The following is a 23516-nucleotide window of genomic DNA, read 5'->3' on the forward strand; positions in this document are numbered from 1 at the left end:
TGTAGTCACGTGACTCCACCCAACTGAACAAAAAAAAAAGGAAAACAGACGCGGTCGTAGCTGGCGATTCATATCAAGAAGAGGCTGACGGCGGAAAACGAAGTAACGTTAGTTAAAATTGTTCCTGTTGCGCTTGTCCCGAAAAGGAATTCGACATCTGTCGTTTGGGAATGTTTTGGCTTCCATAAAGACGATGCTTGAGCAACCAACCTTTTCTTTTTCACCACCCACAAGACAACCATGCTAGGGCTGGGCGATAAACCGAAAATTTACCGTTACCGAAATTTATTACAATGACCGAAATCATTTTGCCCATGACGGTAAATTCGGTGTTTAAAAAAAAAAAGAAAAGCCTTTTCTGTCTGCGGCAATGTTCATGCCCCTTTAAGACGACTACAGCACCTCTAGTCACGTGACTCCACCCGTCTGATCGAGAAAGAAAACAGGCGTCGCGGTCGTAGCTGGCGATTCAAATCCAGAAGTTTTTTCACCACCCACAACTCAACCATGCTGTGCTGAAAGTTCAAAGTGAGAACCAAGGTTCGACAAGTGACAACAGCCCATTAACGGAGGCGACTCCATACGAGAGAACGTCTCAGAGGTGGACGCGATAGCCTAGCACGTAGCTAAAGATTTAGCTCCTCTAGTTACAGTGGAGCGCACAGGATTTAAACGCTTCATGAAAGCCGTATTTCCCGATTGGACTTCATCGGGATGGGAGCTTAGACATGTCAAGCATTATGCATCTACATCCGACTTGTGGTCGGGTCGCAACATGGATCCCTGATTGAGCCTGACTGTGCATTACATAGACGATAAGTGGCAACTGCGCACCAGAGTACTCGAGACGGCACATTTTCCCCGATGATGCACACTTGTTTATTTGGCTTGCATTGACATTTTCTTTCATTTTATTTAGCATTGTTTTAATTTGGCATTATTTACATCATGACAGCTTCTTGGCGCAATCTATTTGCAGAAAGAGATTTTGCAAGAGGTACCCTTTTTCTTTGTGACATTGTTCAAGTCATGCAAAGCAAGCTATTTGGAATGTTTATACAAATGATTTTTGTACTTTTATTTTACATTGAAAGTAATGTGTAGCAGTTGGTCAATAAAAAAAAACAGTGAATATGCATTTCCTGCATTTATTTTGAATTTAGTCCACGGGGGGGAATTGATCGTTCATTTATCGTTATCGAGGTAAAATTGCTCAATTTCTCGCGATATTGATTTGAGGTCATATCGCCCAGCCCTAAACCATGCTGTGCTGAAAGTTCAAAGGGAGAAACAAGGTTCTACCAGAGACAACAGCCCATAACGGAGGCGACACCATACGAGAGAACGTCTAAGAGGTGGACGCGATAGCCTAGCCCATAGCTAAAGATTTAGCTCCTCTAGTTACCGTGGAGCGCACAGGATTTAAACGCCTCATGAAAGTAGCCGACAAGAGGTACGCAAATATTTGTCGCAAACCGTACTTCCCAATATGGACAACATCGGAACGGGAGCGTAGACATGTCAAGCGTTTTCCATCCACATCCGACTTGTGGTCGAGTTGCAACATGGATCCCTGTTTGAGCCTGCCTGTGCATTACATAGACGACAAGTGGCGACTGCGCACCAGAGTACTCGAGACAACACATTTTCCCGATGATGCACACTTGTTTATTTGCATTGACTTTTTCCCATTTTATTTAGCATTTTATTTGCCGACCACACTAGCTCCTTTGCACATGGCATTATTTATATTGTTTACAAGAGACCTTCACACAAATCTAGGCCTTTGCACATGGCATGACAGCATCTTGGCGCAATCTATTTGGAGAAAAGATTTTGCGAGAGGAACTCCTTTTCTCCTGTTCTTTGTGACATTGTTCAAGTCATGCAAAGCAAGCTATTTGGAATGTTTATACAAATGTTTTTTGTAATTTTATTTTTCATTGAAAGTAATGTGTACCAGTTGGTCAATAAAAACTGTTAATATGCATTTCCTGCATTTATTTTGATCCACGGGCGGAAATTTATCGTGCATTTATCGTTATCGAGGTAAAATTGCTTAATTTATCGCGATATTGATTTTAGGTCATATCGCCCAGCCCTAATGGCAGGTACGACGATGGAGGACTTTCATGAGCTCCCTTGCTTGAGCGGTCGTGGCTTTTATTTAGGTGTTTTGCTTGAGTATTCGAACCGATGTAAAGGTAAAAAGCGTCACTCACTGTTCTGAGTATTGTCACTAGACACTTGGTTGTCATCAATCCATTATTCTGGAATTGATTTGCCATGCCATGATGATCAGCCCAACCAATCAGGTGTTAGAACCTGTTCACGAAACTTTGATGGGCGGGTTTGACATATACAATTAATTCATAAAACACTGCAACGCGGGACCAAGAAATAATTACTGTATTTTATGGACTATAAGGTGTACCTGTATATAAGCCGCAGCAACTCTTTTTGGGAAAAAAAAAAGCCATACAAGCCTCACCAGGCTGTAAGCCGCAATTTTCTATGTAGAAAAAAAATTGTTGCATGCATGCACAGAACGATTTTGGACTGTGAATGCACATAAAAGTACATAAACAAATTCTTAAAACAGGGCCTTTTAACACAACAACAACTTTGCTAATTAAAACAGAACACACCCAAGAGAGAGACAAAAAAATCAAGATTTATTTACTGTATTTTCTGAACTATAGAGCGATCCTACCGGTGAAAGAAAAATCCAAAGAAAAGCTGCACTGTTGTATTAGCTGCATGGCTCAAAATCTGAGAAAAAAGAAGCGGTTTATAATCCGGAAAATATGGTAAATACATAAATCCATCCATCCATTATCTGAACCGCTTCTCCTCACCAGGGTTGCGGGGAGGTGCTGGAGCCTATCTCAGCTATCTTTGGGGAGTAGGCGGGGAACACATAAATAATGAATTAAATACAGAAATAATTACATAGATTTTTTTTATTCATTGGTAATTTAATTAATTAATGACTCATTTATTTATGTAATTCCATATTTAATTAATACATTACACGTTTAATTAATGAATGACAATTTTAATGAAATATTTCATGGTGTATTTATTTATTTAATTTTGGGCAATTTCAGTCCTCCATACCCCCGAGTTTGTGCACACAGACTCTACAATGTCGCAAAGTGTCCGCACTGACGAGATGGCAACGCAAGGACGACTGTGACCGACGCACTGCGTGTGCTCTTTTTATATGGAGCGCCGGTCCCGCGGAGTTTCGCTTTTGTTTACACACGACCTCCGCCACTCGAAGCGTCGGCCAGAGCCAGCCGCAATACACGCATATGCCGCCGGTCGTGCAATCTCCTGGATGTTAGAAGTGCTCGTCATCTCGTCAATTTTTCCTGTAAAACAATGTCGATTAAGACCACACTATTTTAATATCCAACAGCGAAGGTGTAAATAGAGTTAAAAAGGAAAAGGGATGGCCGTTTGTCCTCACACCTCTTTATCCGACCCCTCAAGCAGCCAGCCGCTTGAAGCCTTCACCCAGGCCCATGACTGGCTGAAGTGGACAAGAGTAGTAATGGATGCATTTTGGTGGCAATCAGTTGCCGTTTTAGACAACAGAACTGACAATTCGAACAATATTACCTCGCTTGCCTCACTGCTGTGACATCGACGCCAAAAGGGTGTGTACCAATTTCTCGTAAATCTCATTAAAAAAAAAAAATCACTTGTCTTTTTTTTGTCATTGTGGGAGCGGGGGGGCATTTTAGTACTGATATAACTTTACATGCAAACCTATTATACAAGAGCCAAAGTCAATCAAGCGACCCTTTAAGCAGACACAAATGACATTGAAAGGTCTTCAGTTACAAGACCTTTAACATAGAGCAGGGGTGTCAAACATACGGGCTGGATTAAACCCGTTTGCAGGTCTGATTTGAGAATATATGGTAAAGTATATAAATAAGTACAGCCCAACTGAATGTCACTGTTTAAAACACAACCTTAAGTCATGGTTTTATTGGGGGGAAAAAAACAGAATGACATAAATGTGTTAAATATAACACATTCAACTCCTGGAAACACCAGGGCGGCATGCAAATGCTGCCAGGATGGCCGAGTGGTCTAAGGCGCCGCGTTCAGGACCCAGTCTCCCCAGGAGACCTGGGTTCGAATCTCGAATTTCCCCATTGTGGGACTAATAAAGGGAATATTATTATTATTATTATTATTATTAAATAGTGATAATCTGCGTAATATTTGGAGGGCAATTGTTTTATGTTATAGATCAGGCATCACCAAATGGCGGACCGCGGACCCATGACCAATCTATGATGATTTTTTTTCAGGGCGCATTCGCAAACTTTGACGCTGCAATTCTAGTTAACAGGGAGAAGGCGTCACTGATTTGAGCCAATCAAATCTTTTGTTTACGATCCACTGCCGATTGCGCAGCAGACCAGAAGAGAGTGCTGCTGACAGTGTGCCTTGCTAAAAAGTTAGCAAGGTCGATGCGTGTTGTTTTAAATGAATGGACGGAGAAATTTAGTTTCGTTCTGGCTGCAGTCCATTCAAAACCAGTGTGCATTATATCCTCCGAAACCGTCGCAACATTGCGAAGCGCCACTACGAAACAAAGCACCGCCCTTTTGTGCAAAGTCATCCGCTGAAGTTTGAGGTGAGCGCAGGCAAAAACATCGAACTTCGAGTGCAGTATAACAGATTTTTACATTTTCGTTTACAGCCCAGCGGCATGCAAACGAATGTTCACTAAAAGTATCATGGATTTTGGGGAAACATAAAAAACATTCAGTGATGGGGAAGTTGTGAAGGAGTGCTTAAATGCGGTTACACAAACATTATTTAAAGGAAAACACAAAGCCCAAATGTGTAAAATAATCTACCAAATCCCAATGGCACTGACTCCGTTCCAACCCAGATTTAAGTCACTGGCAGGGCAGTCACAAACTCATTTTTCTCATTAAGAGAAGTTAAAAAAATATTCAAAAGAAAAGGTGGTGTCAAAGCTCATTTTGAATTAGTTTTTCATCAGGACAGCCATTTTTATTGATTGTGTACTGAACATGTTGACCTGTTTTCCTTGGATAATTAGGCTTTCCGTTTTGTTTTTAGGCTGATAACTCTTTGATTTAAGAAAAAAAAGGTAAAAGATGTGAACTCAATGATTAGCACTTGATATATTGCTGCAAGAGATATTTTACTGTTTTTTTCTGGAAGTGGCACCCTTAAGTTCCTGGAGCCACATTTTCTTGAATGTGAAAAAAAAGCCTTATATTTGTTTGACTGGCAAAGGTGTTTAATGGGAACATAGCTAAATATTTAGTATATAAGTGTGCTCTGTTGAAAATGACTAAATATTGAAACTATATAAAAAATGTGAACATAGGCTAAACATTAAGGGAAGTTGGACTTTGGTTCGGACCTTTTAATTGGAAGAAATTTTCGTTGTGGACCTCTGTGACTTTTAATTGAATACCTCTGTTATCGATCATGATTTTAGTAGTCCGGCCCACTCTGGAATAGAGTTTCCACCATGTGGCCCCTGAGCTAAAATGAGTTTGACACCCCTGACATATAGCAACCAGGATTATTAGAAAAGCTAATTTCGTTTTCAAATTTTTTGAAGATCTTGAAAAGAGGGTGATGAAATTACTGTGGTACAGATAAAAATCTAAATGTTTAAATCATAACCTCAACATAACGTAGCATAATACGATGATCAAAACAATATTAAACTGTCCTAGCCAAGAACACCTTATCGTCTGTACGAAACAAGCGTTCCTCTAATCCCCCTATATTTTTGCTCTAACATGCTAAAATAATACCTTCTTACTAGAGCACATCCGTGTCCAACTAATTATCAGTTAAGGCCTTTACTTATATTTAGAGTAGGTAGGTCATTCCTAATTATTAGAATCACAGTAGTAGAAAGGAAACTTGCGCTTGAACGGTGCTCAATAGTTTAGGTAGCTTTTACGTGACCTGCCTTGACATTAACATTTTCAAGACACCTGAAAATCAACTGTAAGGAACAGCACGACGACAATATCACAAACTTAAATTGGGTTTATTGGTTAGACAATTGTGACGGCCATCCGTTCGTCCATCCATCCATGCTCTGAAATACTTTCAAAAGAAAAAATATCAGGTAAATAGACCTCAACTGTAATTATCTAAAATTAAAAGATGCATTATGTAATGTTTTCGTCTCATAAATGGTACTGGTAGATGAGGACTGACAACCCGAAAAAAGCTACAGGAGACAAATGTCAATAAAACGAACAAACAACCTGACCACCTCCTGTCACAGGGGAGAGCTGTACCTGACACTGTCCCCGTTGTGATTGCTCCAGCTGACGTCAGCGGTCGACCTATCTTCTCCCCTCCGGGATAATGGCACCGTATTTCCACCGGCGATATACCAGAAGTAACTGGTGAAAATGTTCTTCTTGTAGTACTTCCCTCCAGCGATGAAACACACATTTGGCTCAGAAGAGCTGAACAACGGCGAGCTGGATTCATTACTGACTGTACTTTGCCAATTAGCGATATGAGAGTGTGCCACTGACCCCCGAGGAACTTACAAAAACAAATTCAAATGAAGAATGTTCCCAGAATGATCTTTTGACGTATAGTTTACCGCAGAAAGCCGGTAAATGTTACATCATATTCTGTTGAACACTGAACGGAGGCATATTGATTAAACGAGGTGTACCATGAAATCCTAAATCCTATTTACCTTTGACAGATGATGGCTAAATTCGTCTAAAGTGATTAAATGTGATCAAAAGATTACTAATCTGTCCACATTTCCTTTTACATAGTGTGTGTAAGCAAATTTTAGTTGAGAACAATGTTTGTAACTCGCGTGGTCCCCCCTATAACATTTTGGACTTGCCACATTGACGTAGGTTGAGAGGCGGGACCATGTTGAAGCAAAGGACACCAGCATACTGTAGCATCCTTCAAACTCCCGTGCGTACGTCGCGGCCATATTGGCAGGGGCGACTTTCCCATAGAACAGCTGTGGGCAAACTACGGCCCGGGGGCCACATGCGGCCCGTTACACATTTTAATCCGGCCCACCAAACTTGAAAAAAAATAAATGAATGTGTTGTTTTATATATACAGTGGAACCTCGGTTTTCGAACGACTCACAGTTCGAACAAATCAGAGTCCGAACAAAAAATTCGAGAAATACTTGCTTGCTGCAAAAATCGGAGTTCGAACGCCGGTACGACGCGTGAGTGCGTGAGTGCGTACGCGAGGGTGGGATGCTGAGCGGCATACGGGTGTAGATCGCTCTCTTCGTGACCAACTGTTGTCGCGTGCGGACGTGCTGCGTTTTGCTCTCGCGTTTTATATAGGTGTACCAAGTGTTTTAGCCCCTAATCATGCCTCCAAAGAAAGTCAGTGCAAGCAGCAAAGGAATGATTTCGGTGTTCGAACAAATCGCTTTTCGAACAGGGTTCTGGAACGGATTATGGTCGAGAACCGAGGTTCCACTGTACATATATATATATATATATATACATATATATATATATATATATATATATATTATTCCTGATTTTGACTCTACACTGGCCCAATGGACTCATTTTTGTTTTATTGTACATTACCAGTACTTTGCCAGAATGTTCTAGCTTTATATCTGGGTTTAGGTGATGCACAGGAATGACATTACAGCATGCTCCACAGTCTATTTGAAATTTAACTTGTGTAGTGTCAATTAGCATACCAGCAAAGAGTTGTTTTTCTGGAGTATGTTAGTCTCCAATTTGGTTCACATTCTCTTTTGTCTCAACAATGTGGGTTATCATCATAATATCTTCATATTCTTCTTTATCTTGCTCTTGAATTGCATTCACAGCTCTATCATTTTTACCATTTGTGTATTTTTTGTCTTACACATAGCAGCAAAATGATTATCCTTCCCACATTTTTTACACTTTTTTCCAAAAGCAGAGCACTTCTTTTTATTCCACTCATGCTTCTTACTACAAAACTTACAGCAAACATCACCTATGCTTGCCTTTTCTTGTTTGAGTAGATGCACTTCCTCCACTGACTGCCCTTGCAGTGTTTTACAGTTTTCTCGTGGCAACTCTGTTGCTCGGCAAATCTTCATGCATTTTTCTAATGTCAGATTGTCTTCTCTCAGCAGTCCCTCAGCCCATTGTCGTTTGTGCCACACACTAATCTATCTTTTATCAATGAGTCTCTTAACTGCTCAAAATTGCAGGTGCTGGCCAAAACTCTCAATTCAGTAACGTACTTGTCCACATTTTCGCCCGGTGTTTGATCTCTCATGAAGAATCTGTATCTCTCCATTCTCGTTTAACATAGGGTTACAATGTTCGTCGAATTTTCTCATCATCTCCCTCACGGTAGTCCTTGCCGTCACATCATCAATCAACAACGTGTTTAACAGTTCTCTACCTTCTTCGCCTATGAGGTAATGAAACAGCTTTCGTGGATTCCTCACGGTAGTCCTTGCCGTCGCATCATCAATCAACAACGTGTTTAACAGTTCTCTACATTCTTCGCCTATGAGGTAATGAAACAGCTTTCGTGGATTCCTCCGAGTCCGGCATTGTCAGTTCCACATACAATGTGAATTCCTCTTTCCACGTCTTCGACAAATTGTTTGAATCCAAAGCAAGAATCGGCGGCGGTCGCAGTCCTTCCATCGTAGCGACTGTCCGTAGTTAGCCTCCGTGCTAACGAGCTAGCAATCCTTTCAACACTCTCTTCACGTCGCCAGTTAAGACTCACGCCCTGCCACCATGTTTCACTCTGTTCTGTTCTTTCATACAGAGTCGACGATTAAAGCATTGACTTGCTTACTTCACTTTTATTAACTTCTTAACTTTTGCAGTACAGTACGTTACTTCAGTCTGTTAACATAGGGAAAACGTCACGTCCTCTTCCCCCGTTCCTCACTGTAATCCGCCCCCTAAGCAACATAACATAACTAACAACAATATTGCTACGAAACATAAGCCCATTTGATCACCTCCGCAAAATCAAAAATACCGTGTCATCTCTTCTCCACTTACATATGCTGAAGCGGACAAGAGCATGAATGTGCACATGAACCTCGAATGGTTATATTTCGGACATTTAGCTATGCTAATGTTTTCCCAAGTCTCAGGAGGCAGATGGCACCTGGTGGCAGGCAGGAGGCATCCTTCAGGCAGGCATGGATGTTTTTCACTTCCCCTCCACTCCATTCCCCGGCTAACCGTAGGATAACAGCACGGCCAAGAGACACAATTAGCTTCTGGCCACTAAAACAAAAGCCATTAGACAACAAAATTAGCTCCTTACTGTCCAGCCTGCGACTCCATGTCGAGTATTGCCTCTCAAGCAGTCGAGTGTTCATGTCCGACACCAGTGAGTAGTAGTGAGCGGTGAAAAAAAGTAAATTGTAATATATAAAGACCTACGAACAGTTAACCTTACCCAAGCCACTCTCAATGCATTGTGTTTGCGTACCTTGGTGACTTGTTACGGATAATAAACTACATGAGAGTTCCATGTAAACTGCTCATTGCCTCCTTCTCTTTTAAGTCAGTCATGGGAAGGCAAATCGTTTTTTGATGTTTTCAGAGGTTGAAGTGGGCCCAAGTGGAGATGTCCACATACATTTGGGACCTGTTGGTCCCGTTGTTTTGGCGTTATTAGCCAAATATTTACAATAACTTTAAATGGACACGTTGTAATCGGTCCCTCCCGTTACTCCCACTAAAACGTGGAGGGCGGGGGAGGGGGCCGTGCCATAATGTTCATGACCAGGAGGCGTTTTTAATCTCATTAGTTTTGTATTGTTTTCTCCAAAACAAATTTATAAATTTGGAAATACAAGTTGATATCGTTTTCCTAAAAGGGGATACATACATTAAGCGTGTTATTGAAAAATAGACCATCGTGGCTGGATGATCCCGTTAACATTTAATGGTTGTGTATGGGCTGATATTTGTGCCACTAGAAACTGAATATTCGAATTGAAGACTGAATATTTTAATTAAAAACGGAATATTTGAATTGAAAACTGAATATTTGAATTATAAACTGAATATTAGAATGAAAAACTGATTTTTTTTATTATTCGGTTTTTAATTCAAATATTCAGTCTTCAATTCAAATATTCCGTTTCTAGTGGCACAAATAGTGGCACAAACATCAGCCCATAGATGTGCAGTGCGATGGCTGGCAGGTTAGGAGAGCTGGGCAATATGGCTGAAAAAGTATATTGCAATATAAGTAAGTAATATAAGTAGCAATATAAGTTCCTATTGTTGAATATTGATATATATTGAATTTGTTTATTTTTCTTTTGTTTCAAATGTTTTTTCCTGTTGGACCCATGGAAAAGGGGTTTAATGTAATTTTACTTTACAATATTTTCAAAGTCCTGTGAAAAACACACATGTCCAATTTTTATGTTAACTGTCTTTTGACGTTACATACATCCCATTAACGTGAAAATTAAAAATATATATGGCAAAATAGAAAAATATCTCGCTTGATCTCTCACGAGGGATGATATGTACACGCTCTAAACAGGATGGCAGAAAAAAACGAACTCTTTTTGAAAAACCACAACTTTATTTAAAATAATCACCAAGTGCGTAATTTGTGGTCCACTGACAACTTGGTATCAATACCACATTTGCATTCTAATCGTGATTCAATGCTGCAGTGTCAGAAGTGGCCACAGCTGTCATAGGGCACTGCCAAATCCTGACGACGCCCCATGCGTGGCGGGAGCTGTTTTGGTCACAACTGAGCAGTGGCGTCCTGCAAGATGGATAGCGAGGATGAGAACGTGGAGGAGGTCGTGGAAGGTAAGCCAATGCGGATCCTCAGCATTTCAGTGTGATTGTTCCGTCTTTGATATTTTGGTGACTAATCTATCGCGAATTTCCGCGCGTCTGCTCGCTAGTGGGCCACCTCGACAACATGACGCGCCAGGGCCTCGATTTCACAAGGAAATCCGCCTGACAGGCGCGTGAGAGCGGTCTGGCTTCTCCCCGACTCCCGCTGCTGCTTAATGTCTCCCGGAAGAAAAACGTGGAAGGCACTTAAAGGACTCTACTTTTTAGCACATTGTGCTATTACAGAATGAATGCATGATGTTTTGTTTAATCGATTGGTTTTACATCCAGGATACAGTACCTGTGTGATTTAATTGTTAAATCATATTGTGAAACATAATACGCACATATGCACATTTCATAGTTACAGTAAATAAACAGCATGGCCAATCGCAGCTTATGGCGCTAGTTGGGCACGAAACTTAATAGAGCTGTGTTTCTCTATGGCAGGTGTGGGCAAACTATGGCCAGGAGGCCCCATGCGGCCCGTTAAGTGTTCTAATCTGGCCCGCCGAAGTTGAAAAAAATTAAATGTTTTTTTTCTAAATACTGTGGTTTTTCAAAGACATATATTTCATTGTAATGCTTTTGTTCACTTTCATTTCAAATTAAATGTATTTATTTTCTCCGACAAGGTGAGGTTACCAAAACACTCCATCCATCTGCTACTGGTCCGGCCCCTCTGTCAAATTTTAAAACCCGCCAATCAAAAAGTTTGCCCACCCCTGCTCTATGGTGTCATCTTGCCACCCTGTAAGCAGCCACAGTGAAAACATTTTTTTTCTGTCTCAGGGATAGGAGTTGGTGAGGCGCATGATCGATATTTATGTAGGGGTCGCGGTCGTGGCTGAGGGCAAAAAAGCCACTTTTCATGATTTCATTTTAGAGGTTCTCTCGTTTTTTTGAGTAAAGCTATGATACACACCACGGACATTTTCCATATAAAAGTAGTTTTAACTGAATGTTCAACAAAATAGTTAATAGTTAAACAAGTGACTACAAAGCAATGCCAATGCACGTGCATTGGTGACAAGCAGCCATGTCCGAGGCCAGACCAAAATGGGACAACAAGTGTATTTATTTAATACACATAATTAATAAAAAATTAAACAACAATGCATAAGGGAGTTTTGAATAACAAAGCGTTGTAACACCAACCGAGACAAAGATGTTATCAAAACTAGAGAGCATTGAGACTGAGACTTTTGGAGGTCAAGATAACAAAATCACAAAAAACTGAATCATATTACTAGTACATTTGCACTAAAAACAAGTATAACAACTAACAAGTAGTGAAAACAAGCAATACATTTCTTAGCGTACATTGCACTCTAAAAAATGCTATTATTTATTCATTATAACAGTAAAAATTCTGAGTAAAATATTCTGCGTAAAAATAAAATTTTACCTAGGTGAGGTGACATGGTTGACCCTGCCAGGGGCATAAAGCCCTAGACAACTTAGCTCCTTGTATCATTGGGACACTCAAACCTCTCCATCATGATAAGGTCATTGAAGGGGGACAGAAAATTAATACAAAATAATACTACACACTGACCTAAACAGGAACTGTTACAGTGCCCTATGCGTGAGATGGGCAGAGTGGTAGCGGTAGAGGGTTCATAATTAATAAACATTATTTAAAGCTAAAACCAAACATAATTACTGAACTGAGCATGTAACTGTTTCTGTCTATGCTCTGACCTGGTAATGATGGGCTGGGCTGTATTGTACATTCTCTCTCCAGAAAGGAGCTGCCACCGTTGTCTTTTGTGTCCTCCCTCAATGCAACTATATTGTATAAAAATAAAAATATTAGTGTAAACAAAATAAACATGCAACCACCATTAAAAAAACAACACATCAGTAACCAACATTTCAAAATATATATAAAAAAAGGGTTCCTACACATTTAAAAGTGAAAAGAAGTGTATTATGTGAATAGATGATGCCATTCATCATGAAAATCATTTGTTATATTTATTCAGAATGTGTATGTATTGAATGTTACATTTAGTATCGCACTAAATAATTTCCAGGAGATTGTAGATAGATTATGTATGCAAAATAATTAATCCAAACATTTTAAAATAATCCAGATAAATATATTTGCACCCAATTGTTTCCATTTTCCATCCTAGTATAGACCTGGAAATATAGAAAATCAAGTTCCAATTCAACATACTAGCGTGGGAACCCTGTAACTTGAAATTACTACTGATGTGAGCATGTGACTGCTTCTATGCTCTGACCAGGTGATGGACTATGAGTATCAGATTCTCTCTCCTCCTTCCTCGTCCCAGGCTGGGGACTGCTAGCAGACCTGAATTTTGGCTGTCTGCCTGCCTCATCATTTCCGGACTTGGTACTCTTTAAGAAGAGGTCCTAAATCATCTCTGCAGGGGCCTTTTTATTCTCAACTGACCCTATGAAAAAAATAAGCCACTCCCGTTAAGGTTACTCCGAGCATCAATTATAATCACACAATGTTATTAAATCCCTACTTCAAGCCTAAAAAAGTCCGGGCAAATAAACCACCGTAAACCAAAGTTTAATATTCAGACTTGTAAGACAGATGACAGCAGGCTAACTACCGCGTTCACCTTACGTTTCATTTAAGACAACAGAGCATGAAACAGCTCGCTGGTTAATTCTCCAGTTTTACACCTTTAGAACCTTTGGAGAAACATGTATATGAATAGCGACCCAAATGAATTAAATGTCGACGTTAATATTGAGCGGCTGTTGGAAGCCAGATGCCATGAGATATAATGTTAACGTTTTCTTGATGCTGTGGCTCTCAGCTTGCAGCAACAACAAAAATCAAACTACAAAAGTTATTTTGAACCGTGAATCATTGGGACACCGTAAAACATACTTTACAATGAGGATTTCGTTGTCTATGAAGGGTATCCTTTTTACTACTTTGTTGATGTTCTATCTCCAGCAACGATAACTAACTCAAATCGTATTCAAATCTTCCTCGCTTTTAGTGGTAGTGTTAGGCAGGGTGAAGAAGACTCCAAGTTTAGGTTAAATCCAGTGGTAGATGCGGCCCAAGAGTTTGGGCAGATGAGGAGAAATCAGTCTGTTCTGTTGGTAAATTGTTTGGTTGTGCGGTTATTGGGCCTTTAGATTTGCAGCAGTCTTATCTGTTGTGAATAAACATGCCCTTTGTTTTTGGAATGTGACGCACACTCTGAAAAATATTGGCAGTCAGTAATTTGATCCCCTTATTATTAAGATAAATCCTATCACATTGGAAAATATGACATTGCCAAAAAAACTGAAAATTTGTCGATAAATTTCACTGGATGAGAAGCGCCCAGACACTTCTCAGACATCTCGTCAGCGACATTATCCCACTAAAGCACTCATCACCTGCCTGCACCGTCGGCAGAGGCCCACTCAGAAAACCTCTGAGTTTCTTTCTTGTAGAAGGTTAACAAAGTCTTCCTTCAGTAGCTCCAAATGTTTTTTTCCCAACACTTCAAATGCTCCCGTATGAATTATAACCGATTTGACAGTGGGATGCTCTGTAGCAATTTTCATGACTTTTCAGAAATACCGGACACCATGTCATTACCACAACACAGAAGTTTTGTGTTCTCTCTGTTACACAAATGTTTGATACCAAACAAGGCTTCGTCGCCAATAGTCGGTGCTTGTGGCCCAGTGAGCTGATCTCATTTGCTGAGAAGGTCCACTTTCATACCTTTCCTTGGCTTCCTCATTTATTTGTTGACAGTCAGGTCTGGCTTTTTCCTTCACTCCCAGCAAATTCCTATCAGGGCTTGTGGATGGAGCTAGCTGTTGAGTTAGCATGCTCCTGTGCACTGTTTGGAGTTGTTGGTAGAATGCTTTAATTTTCCCATTTACCTGCACAAACACTTAGATGGGGTGCATTTTTGTCTCCAGCACTGCCATCTTTAGAAGGAGTTTGGTATTCATCACTAGAGGCGGGAGGCACCTCGCTGCTAGCCATGTTGCTAATAGTAGTCTGTTAATTAGCAGATCGTACTCACATTATTGTGAGGAGTTGACAAAAAATATTGAAAAAATAGCCCCGGCTGACTGTATGTAAAAAAAACATTTTAAAAAAAGTACCACAGCTCCACTGACGGGGGCATTGCTCGGCACAAAGCTCTACTGAGGCACAGGAACCCTACTACAGTGGTACGCAAGCACCGGTCCGGCGCTACTGCGGGTCACTCAGTCCCGTGCCGCAGAGATACTTAAAAAAAACAAAAAACGATAATTCCATCGCAGAGAATAAAAGCGCTTAGTACATTATCACCACTGCAGCCCCCTTTTGTGTGTGCAAACTGAGTAAAGTTCGACTTCATCATGCAACCAGTCAAAAGGTCTTCCAGTTGACTCTCTAGTTCCGTCTTTTTCACAGTGTCATTTACTAAGCTTGAGAAAAGTAACAAGCCTGCTTTGACAAAGAGTAAAATACTCAAGTAAAGTACAGATTCCTGACAAATCTACTTGAGTACAGTAAGGATGTAATTCCACCGCTGCTTTTGCAAGTTGTCTCAGTCTCTTTAGTACATGATTTACACTTTTTTCACTACCAGCCAAGTAAAAAAAAAAAGGATCTTTGACGTCTTTAGCTGTCAATGGTAGTAGAGAAGTTAACAAATCATGACGATTAATTTGAGAACATTGAATAAAGGTGATACTTTTAGGAATATTCTGTACCTAATGCATCCTTCATAACTCTAGTTTAACAAATCAGAATGTTACACATCCCTGAGGGTAAATTCTCACAATTATTATTTTTTTTAACTAAATACACTTGCTTTGTGCCTTAATGATACCATTGATTTTGAATATGTCATACAGGGTCTCTTTCCTATGCCATCAACGGTGTAAACAATATATGTGGTGCCGTTACTTCTGCCGTCATCAGCCTGATTTACATAAATGCTCTGACGACCTTGACTGCTTTGTGAAAACACCAACTACGGTACATGTTCCTGGTAATTTGGGTTGGAAAGTGCCCATTGATACCCAGTGCTTCTAAACTCAAATGTTACATTATGTTCAGATCTTAGATTTATTCATCAAGTTCAATAATTGGCTGTGTTTAGGTCCGCTGGATGCAGATGAACAACCTCATGGACAGTGCACAGTGACCTACTCATCGTGTGATCGCTTTGAAGGACGCTTTACACACGGAGAGAAAAATGGGAAAGGCAAATTCTTTTTCTTCGATGGAAGGTACTGTACTTTCATTTGAAGATATATTTAACTGAGTTTCATGGCATGCACTATGTTTCTTATGGAATTGTATGCTTTTTTTCAGAATTTAGCCATTTAGACTCAAACTTAAATGTGCATTGCCATGCAATAGTTGCACATCATCTAGGATAACTACAATTAATGAGTGAAGAATATACATTGTGGTTGCTTATTTTGTGGCATGAAAATTCTTTAGGTATACTCACTCACTCACTCACTCACTCACTCACTCACTCACATACACACTACAGTTGTTTTGCAAATACCATAAAACTTGGCTACTAATCTTATGTATACGCCATCAATAAGTCAGGCCAACAAAGCATAATGTGACAGGTTTCTTCTGAGAACAGCCACATACATGTTGTTATATATTTTTTTCTGTTGTTTTATTGTTTCCTCTCATTACAAATATATTTTTAAAACTTCATTTGAGTTGTACGTCTAAAAAGTCCCGTTAATAGTGGAAAATGTTTTTATAATTTGTTTCAGTTGTTTTAATATAATAATCTGGCATCTAAAAAGTCATGTCTCAACTTTTTATATCCACTGTTGTATTGTCTTATTGAACCTGTTGTGCTGTCTAACAGGTGAAAACATTAGATTACCCGCAACCATTTCTTGGGACTGGATTTGCCATATTTTGATATTGATTGATAGTCTGTTTTTTATTTAATGACGATTTATTTATTAATGTTTTATATTAAGTGATATTGCTCATATTTGATGTATTTGTTTGTTTATTTTTGTCATTTTTATTTGACTTTTGTCTGAATAAATAAAATAAATCGAAATTAGAAAAACAAAAACAAATTGGAAGTTACTCACCAGCAATGTTCCCTCGAATTTTCCATGCATCTGAGCACCCAGACAAACTCCCTGAGTATCCCTTGGACCACAGTGTGCGACATCAGACATGCACATGGCAACCAAAGCAGTACCACAGCTGTTATATGACGTAGATGTTACAAAAACATTCTACCAGATTAAATGTGAAAATAGAACAAATCACTGAATAGAAAGTTGTGATTAAAATCAGACCTACTTAAACAAAATTACAACCATCAAGCGTAATTTATTAAGTCTGAATAGAATTTGTTTCAATATGGTCCCACATTATCCACTCAAAAATAACTCAAATCATGCCATTTAATAAAACAATTCTAGGTTACCTGACCTCTGAATCATGTGAAACAGCCTCATTTAGGAGGTTCGTGAACTACACCCATATTTGGACTTCCTGAATAAAGCGTCTACAGAGGCATGTCAGTAGTGAGTGTGAGTTTACGTGTGTGCTTCAAATTATAGTAGAACAACTGAGTGTGCGCCCTCAGTCGCGCTACTGAAATTGTCAGGAAAGTGGGAATAGTGTGTTGTCCTGTTTGTAGATTTAACTGCGGTGGGAATTGGAGGAATGCAGTGTGCAATTGCTCACGTGTGCAGCTTAGAGGGAACATTGCTCACCAGTTACCCAGTAATTGCGTCCTTAGCTATTTTAATGAAGTGAATATAATTGATTTAATTTGTCATTCTGTCCCATTTGCCATTTCTCTGCCTCAGCACCTTGGAAGGCTTCTATGTGGATGATGTTCTTCAGGGACAGGGGGTGTATTCATATGAAGATGGAGGTGTCATGCATGGCACGTATGTGGATGGCGAACTAAATGGGCCAGCGCAGGAGTCCGATAGAGAAGGCCGCCTTGTGTTCAAGGGCCAGTACAAAGACAACATCCGCTGTGGGGAATGCTGGGCGTACTACTCTGTAAGTCATCTGCTACTTACTGCCTGTAATTCACGTAACATCCATCCATTATCCAAACCGCTTATCCTCACGTGGGTCACAGGCGGGCTGGAGCCTATCCCAGCCGTCTTCGGACAGATGGAGGGTTCCACAATGAACTGGTTGCCAATTGCAGGGCACACATAGACAAACAACCATTCACACTCAGAATCACACCTTCGGACAATTTGGAGCGTTCAATTAACCTTCCATGCATTTTTTTGGAATGTAGAAGGAAACCAGAGCACTTGGAAAAAACTCACGCAGGCACGGGGAGAGCATGCAAACTTCACACAGGAAGGCCGGAGCCTGAATCATATTCAATTATTATTATTTATTTTCCATGTTTCTATGTCTATATGCACTGTGTTACATCTAGGACGGAGGTTGTGTGTTTGGAGAGGTGAACACGGGGGGAGAGATGACCGGTGAATCGTTAGCGTATGTCTACCCTGATGGACGCACAGCTCTTTACGGTAGTTTTGTGGAGGGAGAACTCATCCAAGCGCGGCTCGCCACCCTGATCCTCACTGAGAATGGAAGACCGTATTTTCAGGTCACACCCAGTGGTAAGCAAGTAGCTATGTCGCTTAGTATTATATTATGAAGGGAAACACGTCGCTTCTTGGGTCATTTAATCAGTCAAAATTTTCTGCCAATATAAAATAATAGTACGCGACAGTGGAACCTTCCTTCACCAACTGATGAATGAGCCCGTTCGAGCCCCAGAAACCTGCCGCCTTTGCGAACAAGCACAGTGGGAGTGCCACAAGGCTCCATTTTGGGGCCAAATTTTGTCCTCTTCTCAAATCTCACTTTAAAATATAAAATTTTGCATATTCTGCCGCCACCGCCCATGAAATTGTTTGTGAAATCATGTGATAAAGCAGGAGTCAGAACAAGTCGAGTCTACGTGGGACTGTTATGTGAGTTAAGATCCTCCACATTTGCACAGAAGTGCTTCTTTGTTAAACCTGTAGGGATGTGGAACTCTTTACCATTAACTTTTCGACTGTGTAACAGTCTGCAACTGTTTAAATTGATCCTTAGAAATGGTGTGAAGATGGTCTGACCAGTACCACATCACTGCACACCTGCAGTCTAAAAAAAATAAAGCAGTGTTGTGTACCTTTCAGTCTCACAGAGGTCATTGACGTGTGTCCCACAATGTTGTAATTTCACCAATCACTTCTAAATGCGTGCGTGTGTGTTTGTTGCTTTTTTAAATTTGTTTTCTTTATTTGGCTAAGTGTCTGCTTGTGCGACGCCTGCGTGTGAAGTGGAAATTATGTTCTGGTCGCCGTTTGAGGGTTGGCCTGAAATACTGATGGGAACTTGGTGACGGACTAACCTAATGCCGCCCCTCTTATGAATATCAGAAATCCCTTTATTGCCCCCTCTCCAGTGCAATACAACAATAATTCAGATAAATATATAAATTAGATAAATAAGAGAATAGTTAGTGCAATGGAAAATAATACTGAATAGGATATATAAAAACACATCACATTGCTGTTCTGCAAGGTAAGGGTGGTCGTGTGTGTGTGTGTGTGTGAGAGTTTAGAATGGAGATGGCTCTTGGAAAGAAACTGTTTCTCAGTCTATTGGTCCTTGATTTGATGCACCTGTAGCGCCTGCCAGAGGGCATCAGGTCGAACAGGTGTGAGTTTGGGTGGGTATTGTCTTTGACGATATTGAGAGCCCTGCTGAGGCACCGGGCGGTGTAGATGTCAGACAGTGAGGGGAGAGGGCAGCCAATAATCCTTTGCGCTGTTTTGACCGTCCTCTGGAGCCTCACTCTGTCCGCCTCAGTGCAGCCGCTGTACCAGGTGGAGACACAGTACGTCAGCAGGCTCTCGATGGACGAGTGGTAGAAGGCCAGCAGCAGCTTCCTGTCCAGGTTGAATTTCCTGAAGACTCTCAGGAAGTGCAGGCGCTGGTGGACCTTCTCTACCACTGCTGTGGTGTTGTGTGTCCAAGAAAGGTCATCGGAGATCTGTACTCCCAGGAACTTGAACGTGTGGACCCTCTCCACACACACGCCTTCGATGCAGAGGGGGGGCGGCACCGTCTTGTTCCTCCTGAAGTCGATGACGATCTCCTTTGTTTTTGCAATGTTTAGTTGCAGTCTGTTGTCCTCGCACCAAGCCGTCAGTCTCTGGACCTCCTCTCTCTAGGCTGTCTCGTCACCTTCCGAGATCAGACCCACCACTGTCGTGTCGTCAGCAAACTTGACGATGGTGTTGTTACCGTGGGCCGGGCTGCAGTCGTAGGTGTAGAGGGCGTATAGGAGAGGGCTCAGCACGCATCCTTGAGGGGAACCGGTGCTCAGCGTACGGGTGGAGGACGTGTAGGGGCCAAGCAACACAGTCTGGGGTCTGTTGGTCAGAAAGTCCTTAATCCAGATGCGTGTGAGGGCAGGGAGAATGTCCAGTTTGGCGACGAGGATGTCCGGAAATATGTAAATGTTGATCTTTTTGCTGGTTCTTCTGGCATGGGTTATCTTTGTTTTTATCAATGTTTTTGTAAATGGACTTCATTTTACCTGCTGATGACAAAAGATGAAACTTGGCTTTTAGCTGTTTCTGGTCTGTGCAACACATTTGTTGTGCAATGTCCCTGTTAAACAAACAAAAATAAATGAAAGCACATTTGAGAATACCGCGTGGGTGCTGTAATTTTCCGAGAATTAAAACAATTATTTGTTAGGGATAGACCGATTATTGGCACAGACAATTGGCATTTTGACAAAAATTGTCATTGGTGTTTTTTAAAAGTCTGACAGCCAATAAGAAATCAATTTAAATGTGCGTTAATTTCAGGGAAATATTTATTTGAATTTTCAGATAACTTTATAAGAGATGGTGCTGACCCAGGGAACTCGCTGCACCTTTTTGTTTTGTATGAGATGAAAGCCAAAGATAAGTGAAATTTACTGTAGTCTACCATAACTTATTTCATCAAAATATTTAGGACAAGTTGATGACCCGAGGAGCTCCCTGAACCTTTTGTTAGATTTTTAAACAATGGTGTCTATTGTCTAAGGTTAAAAATAATAAATCACCATTTTGCCAAACTGAAAAGGTGTTCAATAAAAGTAAAAGACATTTCAACAACGACTTGAGTTGATATATATATATATATTTTTTTTTTAATTTTGATGCAAATATTTTCCTTACTGAAAATGAATATCGGCTCTGAATTTCGGTTATCAGCCTACTCCTAATTGGTATCAGCTCTGGAAAAAAAAATCATTCTGGCTTTAATATTGGGGAATATTTTGTTGGTGAGAAAAACTATTTGTTCATTAAACGGGCATTTGTGAACTGATGTGATGCTTGGCTTTACATGGAAAAGTCATCCACAATTAAATAGTAATCCAAGTGTTGGCTAGATTTTGTAGTTCCCACAAGGTTTTCTTATTCATGCAACAGATACAACAGGACAGAACAAAGACAATCCCTCCTGCCAAACATTTGTGATGTTCTTCAGGAGAAATGGGCAAAGATTCATACTCATCAAAATCTTATTGTAAACCCTGCCAGAGGGGTGGGCACTATTACGACTGACCAATTCCATGTTATCTTCAACTTTCAACTCTTGTTGTTCCACTGTGTCTTGACATATTAATGTAACTTATTAAAAAACAATCTCAAATGCTATTTAACTTTTTTAAGGTCCTGTTTATAGATACGACAAGTCCACCTCCACTTGTATTGCAACCCATGCTCTGCTGCCAGACCCTTACGAGAGCCAAAGGTACTGACGGTCAACTTTATCTAGCGCTTTGAAGCCGAGTTGAAGGACTTACTAATATTTACATGTTGTTGTTCAGGGTGTTTGTGGCAGACTCCTTAATAAAAGGAGCTGGACAAGGTTTGTTTGCCCAGACAGATGCTGAAAGAGACACTGTGGTGGCCTTTTATAATGGAATACGAATCACACACTCAGAGGTGCAGACCCTCCTGGGATGATCAAGAATCCTTTTAATGCAGTCTGGATTCTCATTGAACCCATTTTCCACTAATCCTCAGGTGGACAACAGAGACTGGGTGTTGAATGGCAACACAATCTCACTGGATGATGACACTGTAATTGATGTACCACAGCCATTTGACGAGATGGAGCGATATTGCGCCTCTCTCGGTCACAAGGCGAACCACTCCTTCACACCAAACTGCAAATATGATTTGTAAGTTCTAAACTACTTGCAATATTTGACAATATCATTGAGTTTGAAGGTGTTCCCCTTCTACTCCCCCACCCCCCTACAGGTTTGTTCACCCCCGCTTTGGTTCAATAAAATGCATCAGAACATTAAGGGCTGTGCAGAAGGATGAGGAGCTGACCGTTGCCTATGGTTATGATCATGGAGCGGCAGGGAAGAATGGGCCAGAGGCCCCTGACTGGTACAAGCAGGAGCTGCATGTGTTCCAACGTGGACAGGCAGTTCCCACAACCTACTGAGGCTACTGACAAGGCAACACCCTGCTGCTTGTGATTCACTTTGTCTTCCCTTGTAGCCACATACTGTACCATAGATACAGTATTAAAGGTCACCATGCTGTGAGACAAACTGTTTTGAATTTAGACCCACAAGTGTCAGTGTATTCCCTTAGCTAACATTAGACAATATAAATATATTTATTGTTGGAAAATGGTTGATTGTGGAGTGAAATTCTTACAGCCAATTATGCACGACACATAAGTGGATTATGGTCTTTATTCATTGAGTGTTTGTGTGGTACAAAATGGTCATTGCTAAAATCCAAATTAATCTCATCAAATTGATGACGTGGTGTTGGTGAGTATCGTAAACCCATACGCCCTGCTCTGGTCTAACTTTTAATACAGTACAATGCAATACATCCTTATTTATACTTTTAAATGTAATGTTGCCACGGTTGACCCTTGCAGCAGCAGGTAGCACAGCGGGTATTAGTGTAATGTCAGACTGGGTCCCTCCATTGTGTTTGGGGATATGAGCACCCACCCCTCAATTTGAACTGAGCCATGTGTCTAATATGGAACGTGACTGGCTTAGCTGCCGACTGCTATCCCCCCCCCCAAAAAAGCAGGGTAGTGAGGACATTTGCAATTGCAAAGATGCTTAAAAGACACAGACCACCAGAAAATGAGATGTGTGCTGCAAGTAAAAGGTCAAAAAAGAGGATTGAGGATGAGGTCAAATGCACCAAACTGCCAGATCTCTTGAGCAGCCTGGCCAGGGACAACGGCAGGTAAACAAGCTTGTATGTCTCATAAAATCCAAACCGGACAGTTAAGGTTTTTATTTCACCAACTCTCACTTGTGTGCTTGTTTGAAGCCAATATGACAAACAACTTCGGACTTGTTGCAAAACAGGCAACTTTTTTTGAGCCAACCTTTACTTTGAAGGGGGAATAGCCAATTTTTATCAGGGGGAATTATTTGTGCACATTTTTTTAATGGTATTGCAATGTCACCCATTCCTAATGTGCATGCAAAATTTGGAGAATGTTGAAGCGTGTTAAAAGGGGGTCAAAATAGAGTGCAAAGACACGGCTGTATAGTAATAAAAACACTCATGTTACAATAGGGACTTGATTCCTACTGACTATGT

The 23516-nt window shown here is 40.7% G+C and overlaps 2 protein-coding genes across 3 annotated transcripts in view; one reads left to right on the top strand and one right to left on the bottom strand.

Annotated features, from left to right (window-relative positions):
• Positions 1–6890, bottom strand: part of nocta (nocturnin a) — a 30938-nt gene extending 24048 nt beyond the window's left edge. The window contains exon 1 of one of the 2 annotated variants that reach the window (XM_088294365.1): positions 6743–6890. Coding sequence is in view for 1 of the 2 variants with exons in the window: in XM_088294362.1 (XP_088150488.1) it covers positions 6327–6525 (199 nt within the window). In the remaining variant the exon portion in view is untranslated. The other variant, XM_088294362.1, reaches the window with a different exon arrangement.
• Positions 6891–10688: 3798 nt separating this feature from the next.
• setd7 (SET domain containing 7, histone lysine methyltransferase) lies at positions 10689–22573 on the top strand. Its single transcript, XM_088294366.1, has 8 exons — positions 10689–10856; positions 15983–16112; positions 17694–17895; positions 18293–18482; positions 21591–21672; positions 21749–21866; positions 21948–22105; positions 22188–22573. The coding sequence occupies exons 1-8, from the start codon at positions 10817–10819 to the stop codon at positions 22378–22380; spliced, it is 1113 nt and encodes a 370-aa protein (XP_088150492.1). The 5' UTR covers positions 10689–10816; the 3' UTR covers positions 22381–22573.
• Positions 22574–23516: the final 943 nt, after the last annotated feature.

This window comes from Idiotropiscis lumnitzeri, chromosome 4, assembly GCF_059441095.1.
Source record: "Idiotropiscis lumnitzeri isolate Australia: NSW breed Sydney's pygmy pipehorse chromosome 4, RoL_Ilum_1.0, whole genome shotgun sequence".
Classification (NCBI taxonomy): domain Eukaryota; kingdom Metazoa; phylum Chordata; class Actinopteri; order Syngnathiformes; family Syngnathidae; genus Idiotropiscis; species Idiotropiscis lumnitzeri.

Bases quoted from the DNA above. Each gene is read 5' to 3' on its own strand.
- setd7 (XM_088294366.1), top strand. From the start codon at position 10,817: ATGGATAGCGAGGATGAGAACGTGGAGGAGGTCGTGGAAG. The intron at 18,483-21,590 runs GTAAGCAAGTAG...AACTTTTTTAAG, and splicing joins TTTTCAGGTCACACCCAGTG to GTCCTGTTTATAGATACGAC. The intron at 21,867-21,947 runs GTGCAGACCCTC...ACTAATCCTCAG, and splicing joins TACGAATCACACACTCAGAG to GTGGACAACAGAGACTGGGT.